Here is a 20,060-nt window from a genome sequence, read left to right on the forward strand (position 1 = left end):
TATTTACCATACTGTAAAACTCTGCTTCCTAGATCTTTCAGCACTTCTTTTTTAACCTTTTTCCTTAATTACAGAGAACCTAAAGACTTTTTTTTCAGCAAAACAATACGACCGGAGCTTTGTGTAGCTCTGTTTGTGTAGACTTTCTCCTGGGCCAGCAGTGGCTGGCTTTTTCCCTTGTCCTAGCCAGTCTGTCCCAGCACAGCTGCATTAAAACGGCTTCTTTGGGGATCTGGCAAGATGATGGAGGTGTGTTTGCAGTCAGGAGGGCAAAACACAGAGATACGCAGACCATATTTTACTCACATTACAACACATTTCTCTGTCACAGTCACCAGCCACTCTTAAATGGGAACTAAGCTAGTCACTTTTGTCTCACAAGCAGCCACTATTAGATTTATTTTATTATTTTGACATCTTTCTGACAGCAAAAAGATAAGCTTAGAACAGTACAAATGGTAGAGTGTGGTCTTAATAGCATCACCAAAACTCATGTGCAGGTTGAAGCCTGGTGGCACATGCCAGTAGTCTCAGCTGCTCGTGCAGCTGAAGCAGGATGACTGCTTGAGCCCAGGAGTGAGAGGCTGCAGTGCACCATGATCACACCTGTGAAAAGCCACTGCACTCCAGCCTGGGCTACGTAGTGAGCCCCTATCTCTAAAAAACTCAAAACAAACAAACAAAACCATGTGCAACCTGGTGACCATCAGATAAGGGTATGGCCAAGCTTAGTGGGCCAAGCATTGCCTATAGTGACACACATCATTTACTGCTGCAGTAAGGATGCTTGAGGGGCCATTGGACCCATCGAAAAGATCTTCATGAGTCTATCACTGCTGAATCACTAAGCAAACTTAAGGCATATGTGCTGCCCCAAGGGGGCAGAAAAACACCAAGTGCGTCCTGACCATGGCTAATCATGGGAATGGTCTCAGCACTCAACCCATGAATTATCTGGCCACACTGACCGGTTCTCACACCAGAGCTACTTCTTTGATGTGATCTTCAAACCTCAAAGATTCCCAAGAGTGGAGCCACAGACAAAACAACACAGGAACAATAATTCAATATAAATGCATTTAGCCACTTCCCCAAACACCAAGATCCAGCAGACAGCCTCTTTACTCTCAGTATCTGGAGCTTGAGACAAAAGAAGAAACAAAGTTCACAAATTGTTTGTCTTCAGGATATGACATAGTGAGAGAAGTGGTGAAAGTTATTTGCCTAATTGTTATTTTTAAATGTGTAGCTTATGGGTTAAAAGTCTGTAAGTGTATTGTCTACTGCTACGGTAAAGAAATATTAACAAGGAGGTTGTTTGCTTAATGAGAGTGCATCTTCACAGCCATATCTAGGATAATGCATGGTTAATTATGTAAATCATGTCTGTTAAGCAATTTTACTTAAGATGTAGGAGCTTATTAAAATTCTTGGTACTTATTCAACAGAGCACTTATAAATAACTTGAAATCAATATTTATAATTCTATGCAATATTTGTAAGTCATTTTTAAAAATCTCAACACTTCAAAGAGTATAATAAATATTAATAGTATAATGACCAAGGACAGGTTCTGAAATCAGACAAGTCTGGATACATCTTGGGATATAGTAGCTACGTGATTTTGGACAAATTAATGAATCTGCATAAGCTTTTTCTCCTTAGTAAAATGGACTTTTTAAAAAAAACCTATTCACAAGGATTTCTGAGGATTAAATGAAATAATGTTCATATGACTTGGCACATAGTACATACCATCAATAAGTGGTAGTGCAACTTATTCAAATTTGTTTCTTAAAAATGTCTTAAGATGCACATTGTCCCATTTTTTGTTTTGTTTTATTATTTTTGATTTTATTTTATTTTTGAGACACAGTCTCACTATGTTGCCCCTGCTGACCTAGAACTCCTGGGCTCAAGCAATCCTCCTGCTTCAGCCTCCCATGTAGCTGGGATTTACAGGCATGCACCACTGTGCCTGGCTGGCATTAAGTCTCATCTGGTCTTACACACAACTTCTACTTTCCCACTCACACACTTTTTTCAAGTTCATACCAAGGTAGTCCCCCAATATCCATTCTCTTTATATTAAATTAATAACATGTACATATTGCTTTTTATGAACATATTCTCAGATTTACAGAACTTCCAAGTTAGAAGAACATAAACTAGACAGGTGCTTCATTTTGCAGATGAGAAAAACTGAGGCCCAGCCAAGTATGGTAATCTTTCCCACACTCACATGAACCAGGTCACCTGATTTCCAATGCATGCCTCCTTCTGAGATAATGTGACCATAAAGTAAACATCTTTTTCATATATTTTATATTTAAGGTGGCCAAAGGTTTTTAATTTTCTTGTGTATGAGCTAAAAAGGTATATTTGTTTGTTAAGACAGCACACTTTATGTTTCCTGTCTTCAAAAGCAATGGTGTTTTAGTCTGATTCAAAATGAACACAATGGGGTCATGTTCCCTTAAAAGAAAAATCTTAAATCTAATACATGTGGCTGAGATTGAAATTGTATTAGTGTTTTTAAACGATGTCCCCCACTATCAAAAAGCTAATCACACACAGGTGAGCAGAGTTGTGCTGCTATCTAGTACTCAGGGCAGAATCTCTCATATGTGCAGTACTGATGCAACTACTGACTCTTCAGTGATCAGACATAGGCTTTGAGCTGCTCCTACACCCTTCTTGCTGTGGCTCCCTAATGCTCTTAGTGTAAAGATAAAACCCTTAACCTCAACACAAGGCCATGCAAGGTCTGTCCCCTGCCCACTTCTTAGGCCCCTCTTACCTCTCTCTGCCACCTCAGACTTGCCATCCAGCCCGTGTGGCTTTCTTTCTGCTCCTGCTATTCTCCTCGCTCCCTCCTGCTATAAGGCCTTGCACATGTCCCTTCCGTGTGAAAGTTCCTTTCTCTCCTTTTTACCTAGGTAACTAACTCATCTTCATTATTCAGATCTCAGCACTGACATCCCCAGCTGATTCAAAACCTCATTGAAGAATTGTGCGAGCCTCATATTTCTCCTTTTTCCTTCACAAAATTTGTCAGTCATAATTTAAATTTGTGATTGTATGATTACTGTCTGTCTCCACCACTACACTGAAAATAAATGATAGCGACTATGTTTTTGTTCACCATTGAGTCTCCAGGGCCTCTTTGTCCTGTGTCTGTCTGGTACAGAAAAAAAAAGCTTAACAAATATCTGTGGACATTGGTTAAATGAATAAATACATGAATGCATGACTGACTGAGGAATGAATGAATGAACGTCATATGCTGGACCAGCATACTTGTTGCATTAAATTTCTTTGAATGGCTTCCCCAAAACTTTACTCTAATAGCACATTATATATACAAGTAAAACCAAACACAATTGATTGCACTACAGGAAAGAAACTAACAGAAAAAAAATCCTCAACATTTCAAAGGCGAATACCACCACTTGGATCAAAGAATCAGAATGAGACACGAGACCAGGATGCCACCTTGTGGTTTATTTTTGCATTTACCATTTTCTACTTGCCTGGAACTTTCCTACTTTAGAAAGGCACCATTTTAAATTGTGGCAATAGAGATCAAAAGGGGAGTGGAATTTTGCTCAACTAAATATTGCTTGCATGCCATAATCCCAAAGAGTTAACATTATCTTTCAATACTTTTAAGTTGTTATTGTAATTAAATATGGAATTGATACCAAGGAATAGTATAACATACATATAAGGTATAAATAATCAAGTGAGAATTAAGAAATGCCTGTGTACCTAACCACCCACCTTAGCACTGCCAGTACTTTAAAAGCTCTCTGTGTGCTTCTTTCCAAACCGTTTCTCCATTCTTCAGGAGTAACCAGCTTTATTTATAGTTTACCATCTATGTGTATATCAATAAACAATATTTTTAATTTAGTATTTTAAAATTTCATGTATTACTAGAATGGGATCATACTGTATTTGACTGTCTTATTAAATTAAACATTATTTTCCTGGGGTTCATCATGTTGATAGAGAAGATGCAATTCAATTTTTTTTTTTTTTTTTTTTTTACTACTCTATAGTATTGCGTTTTATGACTATACCACAATGTTTAGCCACTATACCCTTGATGGACATTTAGGTTGCTTTCAGTTTGGGTCCATTATGAATGGTGCTGCTACAAACATTCTTATACACATCTCCTGGTACACACCTTCGGGGATTTCCCAGGGATTGAATTGGGTATGGGAACCTCCAACTTTACTAGATAATACCAAATGTTTCCCAATAGATTTTATTGTACCAATGTACACTCCCACCATTAGTGTATAAGACTTTTATTGTTCTACATTCTTCTCAACACTTGATATTGTCAGATTTTTCCATTTTTGCCACTTTGATGGGTGTAAATGGTATTACTATCTCTTTTGTTTTCATTTGCATTTCTCTGATCATGAGAGAGGTTGACCCTGTTCTTAAAGATTTATTGGTTACCCACATTTCTTCAGAGAAGTGCCAGTTCCAGTCTTTTGCCTCATTCTTTCATTTATTCACTCAAGAGTCATTTGAATTGCTATTGTATGCCAAGTACTATCATAGCCTGGAAGATACAAAAATGAATACAACATAGACCCTACCCTCCTCTGCGGAGCTCTTGGCTTATCTGTCATTTTATTGCCTTCGATGATCAAACTAATTATGGTGACCAAAAAACAGCAAAATTTTGACCACCAATCATATGATTATCACTTTGCGACACAGAAGAAGTATAAGTTACAAACTCTGGCCTCAGAGAATTTACAAATGCACAACTTACACAAAACAATGGAAAAACTATAAAAAGTACTACATATTACAGAAATTCAGAGTATATAATAAGCAGAAAAAAAAGCTAATTGATCAACTAGGTCCATAGTTTAAATTTAAATTGGTGTCCTTTTATGTAACTAATGTAAAAATATTTTTTCTACAGCCTACTCATTAAAGCAAGAAGATGAAAAATAAAGAACCATTTTAAGTCAATAAAATAATAATCTACATGGAGATTGGCAAAGATTATTTTTAAAAGAATAAAAATTGTACCAAAGGAAAAAAACACTTTCACATATCTACTTGCCTATCCATAAATGCAAGTATTAAATACATTTGTGATTGTCATTAAATTTATTAATAAAAATGTTTTGCATTTTTCTATGGAATCTGGTAACCCCTAATAAGCAGCTACTAGGATTAACTGTCTCCAAACTTGTAATGTGTAGAATTCAATTATACACTTGAAAAAGCACCTGCAAAGTCATATCATTCCTCTTTCCTTCTCTGCAGCACTCCCCATGAGCCACCCTATTTGTAACGACCTCTCTAAAGAGGACTTCACAGCGCCACCACACAACGTGTTGTAGTGTGGGGAGAGTTAAAGAATACAGGGTTCAGGTTAGGCAAACCCAGAATGGGATAATGGCTCCTTCACATACTTGTGTGACTTTAAATGAGTTACATAAACTTTCTGAATCTATGTTTCCTAAACCACAACACAAGGATAATATTGTAAAGACTGATTTGATTGCTGGGGGTAAAGCACCTAATTCAGTGATCAGCAACTTAAAAAGCTCAATAAATGTTTTCAAGTTCTATTTTCATTGTCGTGCTCACTTCCTTCTCCCTTCCTTTACCATACGTTGTGATTATTTGACATGCCTGATCAAATATTCAATGAATGGTGCCTATTATATTTGTTAATGGCAATAATAATAATAAATATATTGTTGTCTTAATTCTCCAATGAAATGAAAGCTCCTTAAGCACCAAGATCACATCTTTTTTCCTAAACCCTATGGCACCTATCACGATGCACTTCCTGGACCATTAATTAAGACTCAGCATTCTCCTCTTCCAAATCAGTCTTAGCACAGCTAAAAGGAAAGCAAAACAAACCCATTTTATTAAAAGTTGTAGTCAAGCTTTCACTCCATTTCTACGCTGTCATGAAGATTTTGTTTTAAAAATGAAATGGCAAAAAAAACCAACAGCTCAAAAAGTGGCAAAGGTTAGAATGGTATAGAAATTTCAGAATTAAAAAAAGTTAATGTCTACGTAACACCATTTTTCTTCTCTTTGATGCCAATATTTCCATATTTTCTTTTGAGGAACTCACAGAATTCTACTTTACCCTGGCTGTAAGAATACCTAATGATACTTAGGTGTATTTTTGAGGGGCCTATATGATTTATATGCTGGAAACTGACACTCTGTATTTAAGAAATGTGCTATATTTGCATGAATCTCTCAGAGGAAATGTAAAACTTAACAGATAAAATAATTAACTAAATGGGTTATTAAAAGAAAACATAATGAGCGAGCTACTTAATAATTAACCAACCACATATCTCAAAAAAAAAAGATCTCATATCTATAAAGGACAGCAGAACAGGAATGGCTCTAATATAGGTGAATACTCTACAAAGTACATAATCTGAATACATAGAAAAAATAAAAATTGACTCTAAGCATAATACAAAGTAGATATAATTCCTAATAAAACTATTTTCCTTTTTTATTGGTTAAACAAACTAAAGGTTGAATGTTCACTGTTTGTAAACACATCCAAATGATTTTTAAAGGCTGAAAAATGCCATTTTAGAATTGGGGATCTTTATGTTGACTAATTGATTGTAAATGATATTTGTAAATAGGTGTGGCGTTTTAAATCTTACATTAAATAAAATTTAAAAACATATCAAATTTTTATGATCGAAGAAACCCAGCAACTACCAAATCAACAGTAGACAAAACGCAAGTTTTCTAGATTGTACGGCATGAGGCAGGAAAGAAAAAAAAAAGCGTACCTTCCCTGACCGGGAATCGAACCCGGGCCGCGGCGGTGAGAGCGCCGAATCCTAACCACTAGACCACCAGGGAACTTGGTAAGTCCGCTTCCGTTACTGTATTTGGTTCTTTAAAAATATGAACGTACTTCTTCCGACCGCTAGAGGGTAGATTGTCGCCTCTAAGCCACGTCCACTTTGTTCTTGCCCTAAGTCACAGCTCCAGATTTAGTTCCTGAAAGTGAAGGAAACTCTCGGTGCTTCCCGCCGAGCTCCGCGATGACTCCTTAGGGAAAAATCTGTACCCTCCAAATCTAGTACTCTTTAGGCTGCAGTGCTGGAAAAGACGTCCAGAAATTCTCATTCTAAATACGTAACAGGTCAATCTTTCTCTACACCGAGGCAACTGTCAAAGTCCTGTCCAGAAGCTGGGAATTTGCTTTGGTATTTTCTTAATCATTTTAGCTGCTCTTTCCACATCTAACTTTTCTCCCTGACTTTCCGTCTTTCTTTCTCTGTCACGCGAATGTTAGGTTCCACTAACTATTTTAGTGAATCTAAGGACAGCTCGCCGCCGGCGGGCAGCGTTTCCCCGCGGAGAGCCGGAGCGACCCCGCACGCGTCCGGGCACAAAGCGCGTGCTCTGTAGGCCCAGGTGATGAGGGGCCTCCCAGGGCGCGGCTGTGTGGGGCCGATCCGGTGTATTCAGCCTGGCGAAGCTGTCACAGCTGCGGGTGGCACGCCTAGGAGAAATCAGGGCATGCAAGCAGGAACCCAAGTTAATCCTTCAAACACTTGGGGTTTATTTTCCACGTAAATTTCTGAGCAATTGCTTCATTTCTCCGCGTTTTAGATATACTGGACACGGCCAGGAAATGATGCAGTTACCAAAGGGGGTCAAGAGAATTTACAGCCCGGTCTCAGTTCAGAAACCCTCATAAAATAGATGCAGAAGGCAACAGGATATAATTCAACTTCGAAAGTGCCAGCCGCTACAGTTGAAGAAATATAACCCAAGAGAGTCAGCTCCTCTGCAAGATGGAAGGAGTCTTCAGTAAGACATAAATTTGTAATGAACTTGCTCTCAACATCCGGCACCGCTGTGAGTTACAGCTTTCATCCATTACCACAGAATTAGGTGAGCCCGTGCTTGGATATTGTTTCTTGTTTTAAGCAACTCGGAGATGGAGTTTGAATCATATAATTTATCTAAAATTATTTAATAATATTTAAACAGGAAGAATAAAAGGAGTTATTAAGATTAATGAGCAAAGATGGAAAAATCACCAGAAGAAATTTCTAAACTGTTACATTTTAGATGGGACACACACCCCTTTCCTATACCAAGAACTCTTAGGAAACGAAGTTCAGTAGGTGGGGCTCTTACCTGTCTATTGGGTGGTTACCAACCCTAGGTATTAGAGTATCTACTTTGGAATAAAAAGGTAAAGCAACTATGTTAAGGGTAATTTTAGTTTAAATTTTAATAGGTTTAGTCAATATTTTACACAAGGTACAAAAGGGTACAGTGAAAAACACTGTCCCGTTCCTACCCCTTCCTCCTCATTTCTTCTTCCCGGAGGTAACCAGCGTTACCAGTTTCTTCTGTGTCCTCCCAGAAATATTCTAGGCATATACAACAAATATCTAGTTCTTTTTTCCCAACTTTTAATTTTGAAACATGTCAAACCAACAGGAAATTGCAACTATAGGACAATGAACACACATATACCTTTCATCTAGACCTGTGCTGTATAATTTAGTAGCTCCAGCATTTGGCTATTGTTCACTAGTAAGTGACTAGTACAAATTTAAATGTTCTGTAAGTGTTGAATATACACTGGATGTTAAGCCTTAGTATGAAAAAAAAAGAATGTAAAATACTTCATTAATACTTCTTACATTGATTACATTTTAAAATTATAATAATTGGAGATATTGGCTTATTAAAAATAAAATATTAAAATTAATTTCACCTTTTTAACTTTTTAAATGTAGCTACTGAGATATTTAGAATTGTATATGAAGCTTACATTATATTAATATTTCTATTTTACAGTACTGATCTAGATTAACCAATTGTTAATATTTTTCCATGTTTGCTTCCTCTCGATCTATTTTTTTCTGAACCATTTGAGGTTAGTTACAGACAACATGACTTCTAGACACTTTATCATACATCTAAGAACAAGCAATATAATTATCATGCTCGGGAAATTTATGTTTTGGATTTTTTGTTTGTTTGAGACAGAGTCTCACTCTGTTGCCCTGGGTAGAGTGCAATGGTGTTGTGGTAGCTCACTGCAGCCGCAAACTCCTGGGCTCAGGTGATCCTCCTGCCTCAGCCAGAGCTGGGACTACAGGACACACCAGCTTCAGGAGTAGCTGGGACTACAGGCACGTGCCACGATTACCAGCTAATTTTTCCACTTTTAGCAGAGGTGGGGTCTCATTCTTGCTCAGGCTGGTCTTAAACTCCTGAGCTCGAGCGATCCTCTCACTCAGCCTCCGAGAGTGGTAGGATTACAGGTGCGAGCCACCGCACCTGGCCAGGAAATTTAAATGTAAATCCATATTATTTGTTATATAGTCAATAATCAAAATTTCCATTTGTCCTAATAATCTCTTTTATAGTTTTTCTTTTTATTTAAAATCCACTCAAAAATTATACATTGCATTTATTAATAGTTATCAAGTGTCTATAGTTTCCTTCCTTTATCTGGAACAATTCCCCCAACCTTTTTCTTTTACAACATTGACCTTTTTGAATAGTAGAGGACAGTCGTTTCAGAAAGTCGTTCAATATTTCTTTTTGCAGGAAAACTATGCTAAGGGATGTGTCTCTCTCAGTGCACTATATCAGAATGTGCATGATTCCAGAGTTATCCAATTATCTGTAATGGGAAAGTGTGGTAGGCAGAATAATACCCCTCCCCGGGTCCCCCAACTCCCCAAGATATCCCTGTTCTAATCCCCAGAACATGTGAACATGGCAAAAGGAACTTTGCAGATGTGATTAAGTTCAGGATCCTGAGATGGAAGAGATTATCCTAGATTAGCTGGTTGGGCCCCAAGTCATCACAAGGGTCTTATGAGTGACAGAGGGAGGTACAAGAGCCAGTGTCAGAGTATGTGATATGCAAAAGGCTCCACTGCCTCTGAAAATGGAGGAAGGGGAACCACAAACCACAGAATGCAGGTGGTTCCTAGAAGCTGGAAAAGGTAGGGCAGACTCTCCCCTAGAGCCTCCAGAAGGAAAGCAGCTCTGCCAACACCTCAGTTTTAGCCCAATGAGACCTATGTTGGACTTCTGAACTACAGAACTGTCAGATAATAAATTTCTGTTTTTTAAGCTACTAATTCTGTGACAACTTTTATAGCAGCAATAGGAAACTAATACAGTAAATTTGATCATTTGGTTAAGGTGTCTGCCATATTTCTCCATTATAAAGGTACCTTTTACATTTGTAATTAACAAATAATTGGAAAAAGCAAATGTCACCCATGAAGTAATACTTTAAGACTATATGACTGTTCTGTTCCTCAGCAAACTTTTACTGGGTGGTTTTGTCATCCCCCAATGATCCTTGCCTGAATCAATTATTGCTATAGTGATTGCAAAATGGTGACATTTTAATTTTATCATTCTTCTGTAAAGAAGAACTCTTTCCTCTCCTCCCTCTTTTTATTCTTTATTTAATTTTTATATATCAGCTTGGGCTTGTATTCTTTTTCTGTTTTTGTGAATTTTTATTTGATGTGATATAATTTATTGCTGTCATTATTCATTTAATACCTAAATTGTCCAAAATTTGGCCAGAGGGAGTCCCTTCGGGCTGGCTCCTGTGTTCTTTTGGCATATCCCTATAAATTTTTGAGCACTTCTTTACTTTCTAGCACAACGTGGCCTATGTGTATACACCCTGTACTTTATAAAATAACTTAGGGAGAATTAATATCTTCATGCATATATCTATTCTTCTTTAATTCTTTTTTTACTTTTTACACAAATGGTAGCATACTTTATATACTTTTCTCTAACATTTTTATTAATATCTTTTGAAGGGTGTCTATTATTTATATAAAGAGTTTTCTCATTATTTTTGACAACTGCATAGTGTTCCATTGTATGGCTATTTTAAAGAAGTTTCATATCATTGGGCATTTCAATTGTTTCCAATCTGTGGCTGTTACCAAAGTACTATAACAAATAACCCTGGATCAACAATTTAGCATTTAGTTTTTATTAATTTGCCCACAAGTGATTCATCTTAAGAATGCCAATTTCTGATTTGAAAATGTTCTTATATATTGGAATAAAAATTATGGCATCCATAATATACAAATATACAGATCCAGCTATAGTTATAATTTATTTTTCAGTTTGATTTCAACCTGACTCAGCTATTCTTCTTGTGCTCATTAATTTGTTCATTCACATAACAAATATTTATTGAATCTAATATATGTCAGGCACTATGTTGGATACCAAGGACACCAAGGCAAACAAAACAGAATCTCTGATCTTAAAGCTTAGACTGGTGGGGTTCACATAACCAAGCAATTACAGTGTAATAACCAAGTAACCAAGCAGTTACAGTATAGTAAAAGAAATGTATCACTATAATAAGTTTATTTAATAGAGTAAAAACCCATCTTTGGTCACACACACATGCTGAAGGGACTATAAAATGGTACAGCCACACTGTAAAATAGTTTGGTAGTTTCTTAAAAAACTAAATTTGTATTTTCCATATGACCCAGCAAATGTATTCTTGGGCAGTTATCCCAAAGAAATGAAAATGTATGTTCACACAAAACTAGCAAATGAATGTTCATAGCAGTAGCTTTATTCACAATGGCCAAAAACTGGAAAGAACTGAAATGCCCTTTAATGGGTGAATGATTAAACAAACTATGGTATATCCATACTATGGACTATTTATCAATAAAAGGAAGGAACTATTTTTTTTTTGAACTAAAAAAGGACTTTGTTTATTGAGGGCAAGAGGATGCAAACACTATAAAAATCAAAAGCTTATCTGGCATTTAATTCACTTTTCTTTCTACTGCTTGTCGAATGGGAGTTGGATTTTATTTGTACATTTTCTAAGGGTCCTAATCTGCTCACGAGATCCTTATACAGGGACAAGCTGTGGGGCAGATTTCTTAAGCAATCTTTTGAGAGAACTCTTATCAATTAGGGTAGAGTAATTGCTCAGTTCTACCTACTTCTTTCCCTTCTGCTTCATGTGTACTACAAAATAGTCGTTGCACGCAAGGGTGAGGCCTGCAATCAGGGAAAAGAAGCTCTGGAAGCCCACTTTGCCATCTCGGCACTGGTCCAGGTCCTTCATTATTTTGTCCAAGGCCCGAAGGTCTTTTTGATTTTCCAAAAATCCAGGGAACTCCTTTTCCATGAGTACTCTCAGGTCATCCTTTGTTAAGTAGCCTTTATCCTTGAAAAATTTGTGAAATATAAACATCATGGTTTCCATGGCATGTTGCATTTGAGATGGCATTTTGGAGAGGTCTGTTGAAGTCTGGGCGGTGAGGCACCCTGCGGACGCTGGGCGAGCTGGTACGCGGGGCGGCCAGGAAGGAACTATTGATACATACAACAACTGGGATGAATCTCAAGGGAATTATGTCAAGTGTGTGTGTGGGGGGGGAGGGGGAAGCCAATCTAAAAGCTTACATACTGTAGGATTCCATTTATGTAGCATCCTTGAAATTATAGAGATAGAAATAGATTACTGGTTACCAGAAATTAGGGATATGATGTGGAGGAAAATGAGTGTGATTGTAAAGGGGTAGCTTGTGGGAGCCTTGTGGTGTGATAGTTCTGTATCTTATTGTGATAGTGACACAAAACTCTATCCATATGATAAAATTGCATAGAAATACACACACGCACACACACACACACACACACACACACCCAGGAGTGTATGTAAGACTGATGAAATCTAAATAAGCTCTCAAGATTGTACCAATGTCAAATATATGGTTTGATACTAGAAATAAGACCTAGTGTTAGATCAGTATGGTGACTATAGTTTACAGTAATCTACTGTATATTTCAAAATAGATAGAAGAATTCACATAGTTCTTCTAACATAAAAGACAAATAGTGACAGTGGTGGATATACCAACAACACTGATTTGATTTTTACAAGTTGTATCAATGTATTAAATTATCACATGTATCCCCAAACTATGTACTTCTATTTTGCATCAATTTTTAAAAATGGGCAAAAAAAGATTGTACCAATGTCAATCCAAACAACAACTACCACTTAATGTCACTTTCAGTTTAGGGATTCAATTCAAAATTATAAATTATGCCTTAGCACCAGCTTATTTGAGTACATTTTTCAGAAAGTGTAAAACATATATATTGAATTCTCCAGCTACTGAACAGACTATTTTTAGCAGAAATAAGACAAGATGAAACTGTCCAAAGGCAGATATTTTTAAATTAGCTGTGAATAAAAGGGTAAATTCACTGGACTTACTCTAAATAACCATAAGTATGTGTTGCTTACAAGTACCCAGGCAGCAATCCATTTCTATATGTGCCAATATTTCTATCTCTGTACACTCTGGTAGACTCCTCCTTCCAAATGCCAAGGTGATTTCCACCTTCTCTTCAGATTTATAACAAACCAAGTGAAGCACTGAACCTAGATCTATCCACAAAAGGACCCTTTTACATTCTTCTCAAAACTCAAGATGCTATCTTAATGAACCAATGGACCAATGACTCTAGTTTGTGAAAATGAGCCATTGCTTTCAACACTATTAAATAATAAACTCTCTTCTGCCTCTTTAGGTACAGGATGGGTAAGAATATGCCTCCACAGATGTCATCAGTATTTACCTCCTGTGTCTCAACCAGCCTGAGTTGGGTGAAGGAGGTGTTTCTCTCCATACTAGAGAAAGGAGGATAGGTTCAACCATGAAAGAGTGAAAGTTTTTGGTGATAGCAGCCTAAACTCATCACCCCATGTACAAATTTTCTCTCCCACGCCTTTGGAAAGAGAACTTCGAAAGATGTTTCAATACTTCCTGTGGTTGAAAGCTCATTACTTATCCAGGGAGCCATTCCTTTTGGCAAAGTTTTAGAGTAATATTTGTTAATATTTCTAGAATTCCAGTTTCATGAGAGGTTACCAGTGTTGTATTTAAAAACAGAAATACTAGCCATATTTCATTACAGAACTATCTTTAGATAAATAGGTAAGAAAAATACCAAAGACATTTGAACGGTTGTTATCTTTGGTGATGCTTCTCTAAGCCCTGAGGTGCCTAGCCAAACACTCCAGAAAGTCACTTGGGAGAACACCTGTTGCCTGAACTCAGAGATCTATCTGCCTCTCACTGGTCCAGTGGAGCAAACAAAGGGCAAAGGAAGTGAAGTGACCCCTCTTTTCTTTCTTTAAGAGCTGAAGGGATCTGTGCTTCTCTTTATCGACCCTAAAGTCTCATCATACAAGGGTTGTTTATTTCAGAGAAAGTAAGATGATAATTCCATCTAAATTGTCCTATAATGGCCTCTACCCTTCAACAGAGAAAGTACATTCTTATAATAATGGCTAATTTTTATTGATGGCTACATGCTAGACAAGGTTAAGTAATTTACCCAAGGTCAACATGTGGTAGAACTACAGTCTGAAGCCAGAGCCTGAATTCTAAAAGATTACCATGTTCTTAAGAAATACAATTTTTAATGAGGTTTGACCTATATTGTAGTAAGATTTCCTAAGTTATTTTATGTATTGTAGCTTATCTCCCAATTAATATGTGATCTTTTATTTAGGGCAGTGCTGTCCAAAATAATTTTCTGCAATAATGAAAATGTTCCATTCTTTGCTATCCAAAAAGGTAGTCTAGCCATAATTTAAATAAATTTAAATGGCCACATGTGACTAGTGCATACAGTATTGGACAGCACAGATCTAGGGGATAAGGAAATGGTTTTCTTTATTCTGATTTCTCTATGCTGTCAAGGCTTATGTAAATCAGCAAATGTTCAGTTAATGAAAAAGAATGAGCAAAGAATCGATAAAGAGGAAATTCCTCTCCTCCTAAGCCAAGGAGAAGAGATCTTTATTATATCAGGACTTTCACTGTAATAAAACATTATAATAAGCATATGATATAGCACTCAGCCCTAGAGGAGTTCAAGATAGTGAAGGGGATTCTTAAATTACTTGCAATGTTTTTGAAAGACTGACATTTTATAATTGATGGTCACTACTTCTAAGATACATACTTACTTTATCTCTTTGGCTAATAAAAAAAAGATCACTGCTTAATTTATTCCTTGACAAAACACGGGATCCATAGAAAAACAAAAGGGAGATGGCAGTGAAAGGATGGGAAACTGAAGAACTGAAACTCAATAGACATTTCCTGTAGAGACCACATTCAAAACTTACAGATTTTGTTAAAGAGTAAGCAACTGGCAAATTCTCCTCCTAAATGACTTCATCTGTTACTTATACATCACAGATGTACATATACATTCCTATAATCAAATAATTCTCAATTTGGGACAAAACATAATGAGTAATAATAGTTATCTTTTTTCACTGTATAATACAACACATTTTAATACAAAAACAAATGATCAATTTTATACATTGCATTTTCTTCAGAAAATCTAGCGCAAGGGTTCACTGCCTATTTCCATAACAATTCAGCATTACAGATTGAAAACAATTGTTTAGAAAACAGCTGAACTTCCAGATGAAGTTGACTTCCACTTGATTGCAGAATTCAAGATTTCTCAGATGTTAACACAGAGGCAAAAGCAGTGGATAAAACTTTGCAAATTGCTTGTGCTTGTTACAGGCTGTCGCACTGATGAACCCATAGGCTGTATTCTTCATTGCTTGCATCTGTGGTCTTCAGAGCCAATAAGCTTTTTCCTGCCCCCAGACCATCATCATAACACACCATCCAGATGATTAAATATAGAGTATGCCTGTGCAAAACATCATACTGATCTGATGTTGATACTTCTATACTGTACTTGGAAACTCCCATAATAAATTCTTCCTCCAGAGGAACAAAAGGCAACTTTCCATCTTGCTGGGCAACATCTACGTAATTTATCAGGTCTAGTGGCCCTTCCAGACATTATCCCTCAGATAGTTTCAGCTTCTCAATGGCACCAACATATTTTATTTGAAATTCTGCACAGGTATCTGAATTATTGTTGCTTTGTCCTGAGCTGTTGGTAGAATCTGGATCAACGCTGGCCACAGTGCTGGATGGTGAAAGACCCCCAAGGCTAGAATCTATAGACTTGCTCTTAGTACTGATTTTATTACCTTGGGAACTGCTACTACTGTGTCGTTTTTTGCCTTTCCGAAACATTTTTCACCATGGCTTGATCCAGCGAAGATGCCTATAGAATCGAACACTATTTTATTGTCTTCAAAGGTTCCACAGAGAGCAGTCTGCACAGAGAGCTTCTTTTCATTCTGATGTGGTCCATTCTTTTCGGAGAAACAATGTACCAGGATGCTTCTCAGCAAGAGAACCTTTTTCCAAGGTCTGCACAAAACTGGGTGAACCTCGCTGCCACGGGCCCATCCCTGGGGCCGCCTGCGCTTCGCGGGGAGTCGGAGGGCCCCAGCTGCCGGTGCCCGGGCAGCTACTCCAGTCCTCACTCAATAATGGTTATCTTTTGAAAATAAAGTGGGGCTCGAGATCAACCAGAGAGTCTCAGGAAGCAGCCAAGTCACTTGCCCCTTGATGTTTCCTGCCCCAGTGCAGTGCAGCTCCCATATTGCCCCACACCCAACCTCCAAGTTCCTTTAAAAAACTATCTCAAAAAATCTTAGGTATTTAACCACAATTTGTACTTGCCATTAAACATGTTTTTCTTTTGCCTGATTTTTAATAACCTTAGATTTCACAATCATAAAAGCACTCATCAAAGAAGTGTGAGACAAGCTGAGTTTCTCTGGAGATTTCCAATCGTGTTCTTATGACACAGCGAGATCAGCTCCTTATATTTTAGGAACCTAATTTTCCCTTTTGAAAGGCTAAATAACTTACAAATAACACAATGTTTAAAGAGAAAAGGCCTAATTCTTCACATTCAAACCAGAAAGATGTAAACCCGGGATTCAAATTTATACCTGCTCAGTGCAGAATTGGGCGGTTATTCCATATTTGCAACATAGTATAACAGGACAATCTGCAAATGAAATGTTGAAGGATTTGCTCTGCCTTCCAGAGAGGCTGTTACAGCTTAAGTAGCATCAACAACTCGCAGGAGGCCGCTACCTATTGTGTCTGTGTGGATGGCCTCTGACACACTGCAGGCTCTTCCTTGAATTTTTTTTTCTGTGTGTAAGGGTGAACTCCACGGCTAAACCTCCTAGTCATCTTGCAGTACTGGTCATGGGACCGCAGAGGGAACAACACCCAGCTGGGGATGGGAAGCTCACAGGCACAGGCCCCGCCGCTGATGCAAACCTTCCCAGCCAAAGTTCTGTCGGGTCTCTGCCAAGAGTTGGCTGGAGGGCCCGATTGCTACGTTCTTATTGCTGTAATGACTGCAATTTGGCAGCATCCAGGGTGTTGTACCGGGAACGGGAGGGGGAGGAGATGGGGGGCCACTTTGCTAAACGCAACGCCGGAAGGGACAGAAGGATGAATTTATTGTAGCCAGCGGTCCCAAGCTGGAAGGAAAGTCAAGGGGCTTTACAGCTCGGGGAGACGCTGTGACTCCAGCTCTGCTCTCAAAGCCTTACTTCCCACGAAGAGCGGGGCCCAAGGCTGGCCGGCTGTAGGGGATGCGGCGGGGGGCAAGGTAAGCCGGCCCTCCCAGGTGCCGCGGTCAGGCAGCCGGCGCCGGGGCAGCAACGCGCTCGCGCTCGGGAGGCGTCACAAAGGGCCGAGGCCTGCGGAGGCCGCGCGCGCAGCTCTCCGGGGCGGAGCCGCGGGGCCCAGGCCAGGGCTGTGCCGGGACAGCCGCGGCTGCAGCAGCTGGGGGCGGCCGGGGTGCCCAGCTTTCCAGCTCAGCTCGGAGGCCGCGGGGGCAGGGAGGATGCCGCAGCCCGCGCCGCCGCGCCCAGCCCCCGAGCTCCCCGGCCCGCGCCGCCGCGGAGGGGCGCAGAGTGTGCCGCTGGCCGGGCGGAGCTAGAGGCGGGCGCCTGCACCGCGTCGCGCCACCGGCCGGGCCGGAGAGCCTGTCGCAGCCGATGCCCTGACCGTGGGCGCAGCTGCAGAGGCGGCGAGGCATCGCGCGCGGGCAGAGGCCTGAGAAATCCCGACGGCGCCCGCACCCACCGGCTCGGGACGCGGGGCCCCGCGGGAGCGCGCCTTGGCGCTCCCGCCTCCTCCCCTTGCTCCTCCTCGGCGCACGGTCCTCCCCCGACCCCTCCTTCCTCCCACCGGAGAGGATGCGCTCCCCTGCGCCCAGCAGCAGAGGCCACCGCTCCCAGAAATGCGTGAGCCCGACCTTGCTCTCCCGGATCCCAGGAGCCGGCGCCCCCGCCCTCTAGGTAGGTGGGTAAGGCGGGGCCGGGTTGTCGCCGCCGCCCGCAGCTGATGCCGCCGCCGGGAGAGGCCGTGGGCAGGGCCGGGACCCGCCGAACTTGCCTCCCGCCGGGGCTAGGCGGAGCGCTCGGAGGTGTGTTAATGGCGCTGGGCGCAGCCCCCTGGTAACCTGAAAACCTTTTCTTGAGCTCTGGAGGTCGGGAGAGAGGGTGAAGGAGAGCTTGACCCTTCCCCGCCCACCCCCTGGAGGCCTGTGGGGTGCAGGCTGGTGCGGGGGTTGGGGGACAGGTTGGCCTGTGGCTCATTTGGGGAGAAGACCGTTGGATTTTCAGCAGCTCAGGTAGAAATACATCACTGCATTTTTTCGGTGAGATTAGCAGATGCGTTCTTCCTGTCTTTCTAGCCAGAACATGTAGACCGGCAAAGCTGCTTTTAGCGACACAGAGAAGTCACTGTGGATTTTTGTGTATTTCATAGCTGTCCGCATGGTATATTAAATTGATGGTGCAAACTGTTACCATCCGCGTTTTAAGGCCAGTTGAGAGAAGGTCCTAATAGAAGTGAAATTATTCAGGAGTTCGATGAGGCTGGGGTATTCTTGTGCTGCCTCCTTGGGAGGCTCCTGCTGACGTGAAGGGATGTGTGTTTTGAGTGGCAAGTTTGATACAGGTGTCTAGAGTTGAGATTCTGGTGCAATGATGCACCCGGTCAGCCAGCAGGGGCAGCCTTGCGCTCAGCCTAACTTCCAACTCAATGCTATGGTTTGTATTTCTGAGAAACTGGTTATGAGTTGTTTTTTTTCCCCTCCAGGTGTAAAGTTCCTCCATCAGAGCTTTTGGTGAGATCATCTCTTCCCAGGCTGTCAGTTTTTATTTTATATTAAACAATAAGGTTTAGAGTTCTAGAAGATGGATCACTGTAAGCTCCCATTTTATATTAACGCATTTAGGTTTAGAGATTTGGAGAAATGAATCAGTATAAGCTCCAAGAGGACAGAATCTTTGTTTTTTTCAATCCTGTAATCCCCTGCGATTGATGCATAATAGGTGCTCATTAGTTATTTGTTGAATAAATGAACTGTGTTTCAAGCTTCATCTAAAAAAGGACAATTTAGAATCACAATGTATTTGTTCTGTGGCTGGTGAAATTTAACTGGATTTAAAAATTTCTTTGTATAAATAGGCAAACTCGATTATTTTAACATTTATATTTGAATCCTGACATTTTAGGACCATATGTATCCTTCTATGTTATTAAATGAGGTAATTCTCCCCAACTATTAAGTTCATCTTATGTCTAAGCTTGCAAATTTTCCAGTCTCATTGGTAATCAAACCTATTTCAATTAAACTTTCAATTTTAAAAGTACAATTCCTTTTTAAGGGAAAATTCGAAGTTACTCGGAGGGAACAGTGATCTGATTAATAAGTGAAGTATTAACTTGTTTTGGAATTGAGTTTTTCTGGTATGATCTAATTATAATGCATTTTCTTACAGGTAAAGGTAAAAATAAAACATTTAGAAGTGTCTTTGATTCCCAGATGATCCAAAATATATGGTATAGATACACATTTTTAACTGTTTTCCTCAGTATGTAATCATATCAGTTTGACAACCAGGGTGGTTGTGAAATGAGGGGCTTGGAAGATACAGTGTCTTTCTGCTTTAAAATGTTATTTTGAAAAAAAAAAATCAAGGTTCATCACTTCAAATTTTATTTGCTTTATTTTTGTAC

At 39.6% G+C, this 20,060-nt stretch overlaps 2 protein-coding genes, 1 long non-coding RNA gene, 1 other non-coding gene and 1 pseudogene across 5 annotated transcripts in view; 2 read left to right on the forward strand and 3 right to left on the reverse strand.

The window, feature by feature from the left end:
- Window positions 1-6,825: 6,825 nt before the first annotated feature.
- TRNAE-CUC lies at window positions 6,826-6,897 on the reverse strand. The gene has a single exon. It is a non-coding gene; the product is annotated as a tRNA-Glu (tRNA).
- Window positions 6,898-7,055: 158 nt separating this feature from the next.
- LOC123633236 lies at window positions 7,056-13,674 on the forward strand. Its single transcript, XR_006733564.1, has 3 exons — window positions 7,056-7,247; window positions 7,657-7,941; window positions 13,639-13,674. It is a non-coding gene; the product is annotated as an uncharacterized LOC123633236 (long non-coding RNA).
- Window positions 12,032-12,325, reverse strand: LOC123633235 (protein S100-A10-like). The gene has a single exon (XM_045544310.1). It carries the CDS (start codon window positions 12,323-12,325, stop codon window positions 12,032-12,034), a length of 294 nt encoding a protein of 97 aa, XP_045400266.1.
- A 1,851-nt stretch (window positions 13,675-15,525) lies between the features above and the next one.
- LOC123633234 lies at window positions 15,526-16,699 on the reverse strand (annotated as a pseudogene).
- Window positions 16,700-18,033: 1,334 nt separating this feature from the next.
- NCOA7 (nuclear receptor coactivator 7) overlaps window positions 18,034-20,060 on the forward strand; it is a 134,290-nt gene continuing 132,263 nt past the window's right edge. For both annotated transcript variants that reach the window (XM_045544305.1, XM_045544306.1), the window contains exon 1: window positions 18,034-18,331. The gene's annotated coding sequence lies outside the window, so the exon portion shown is untranslated. The remainder of the gene's footprint in view (window positions 18,332-20,060) is intronic.

This window comes from Lemur catta, chromosome 2 (assembly GCF_020740605.2).
Source record: "Lemur catta isolate mLemCat1 chromosome 2, mLemCat1.pri, whole genome shotgun sequence".
Lineage (NCBI taxonomy): Eukaryota > Metazoa > Chordata > Mammalia > Primates > Lemuridae > Lemur > Lemur catta.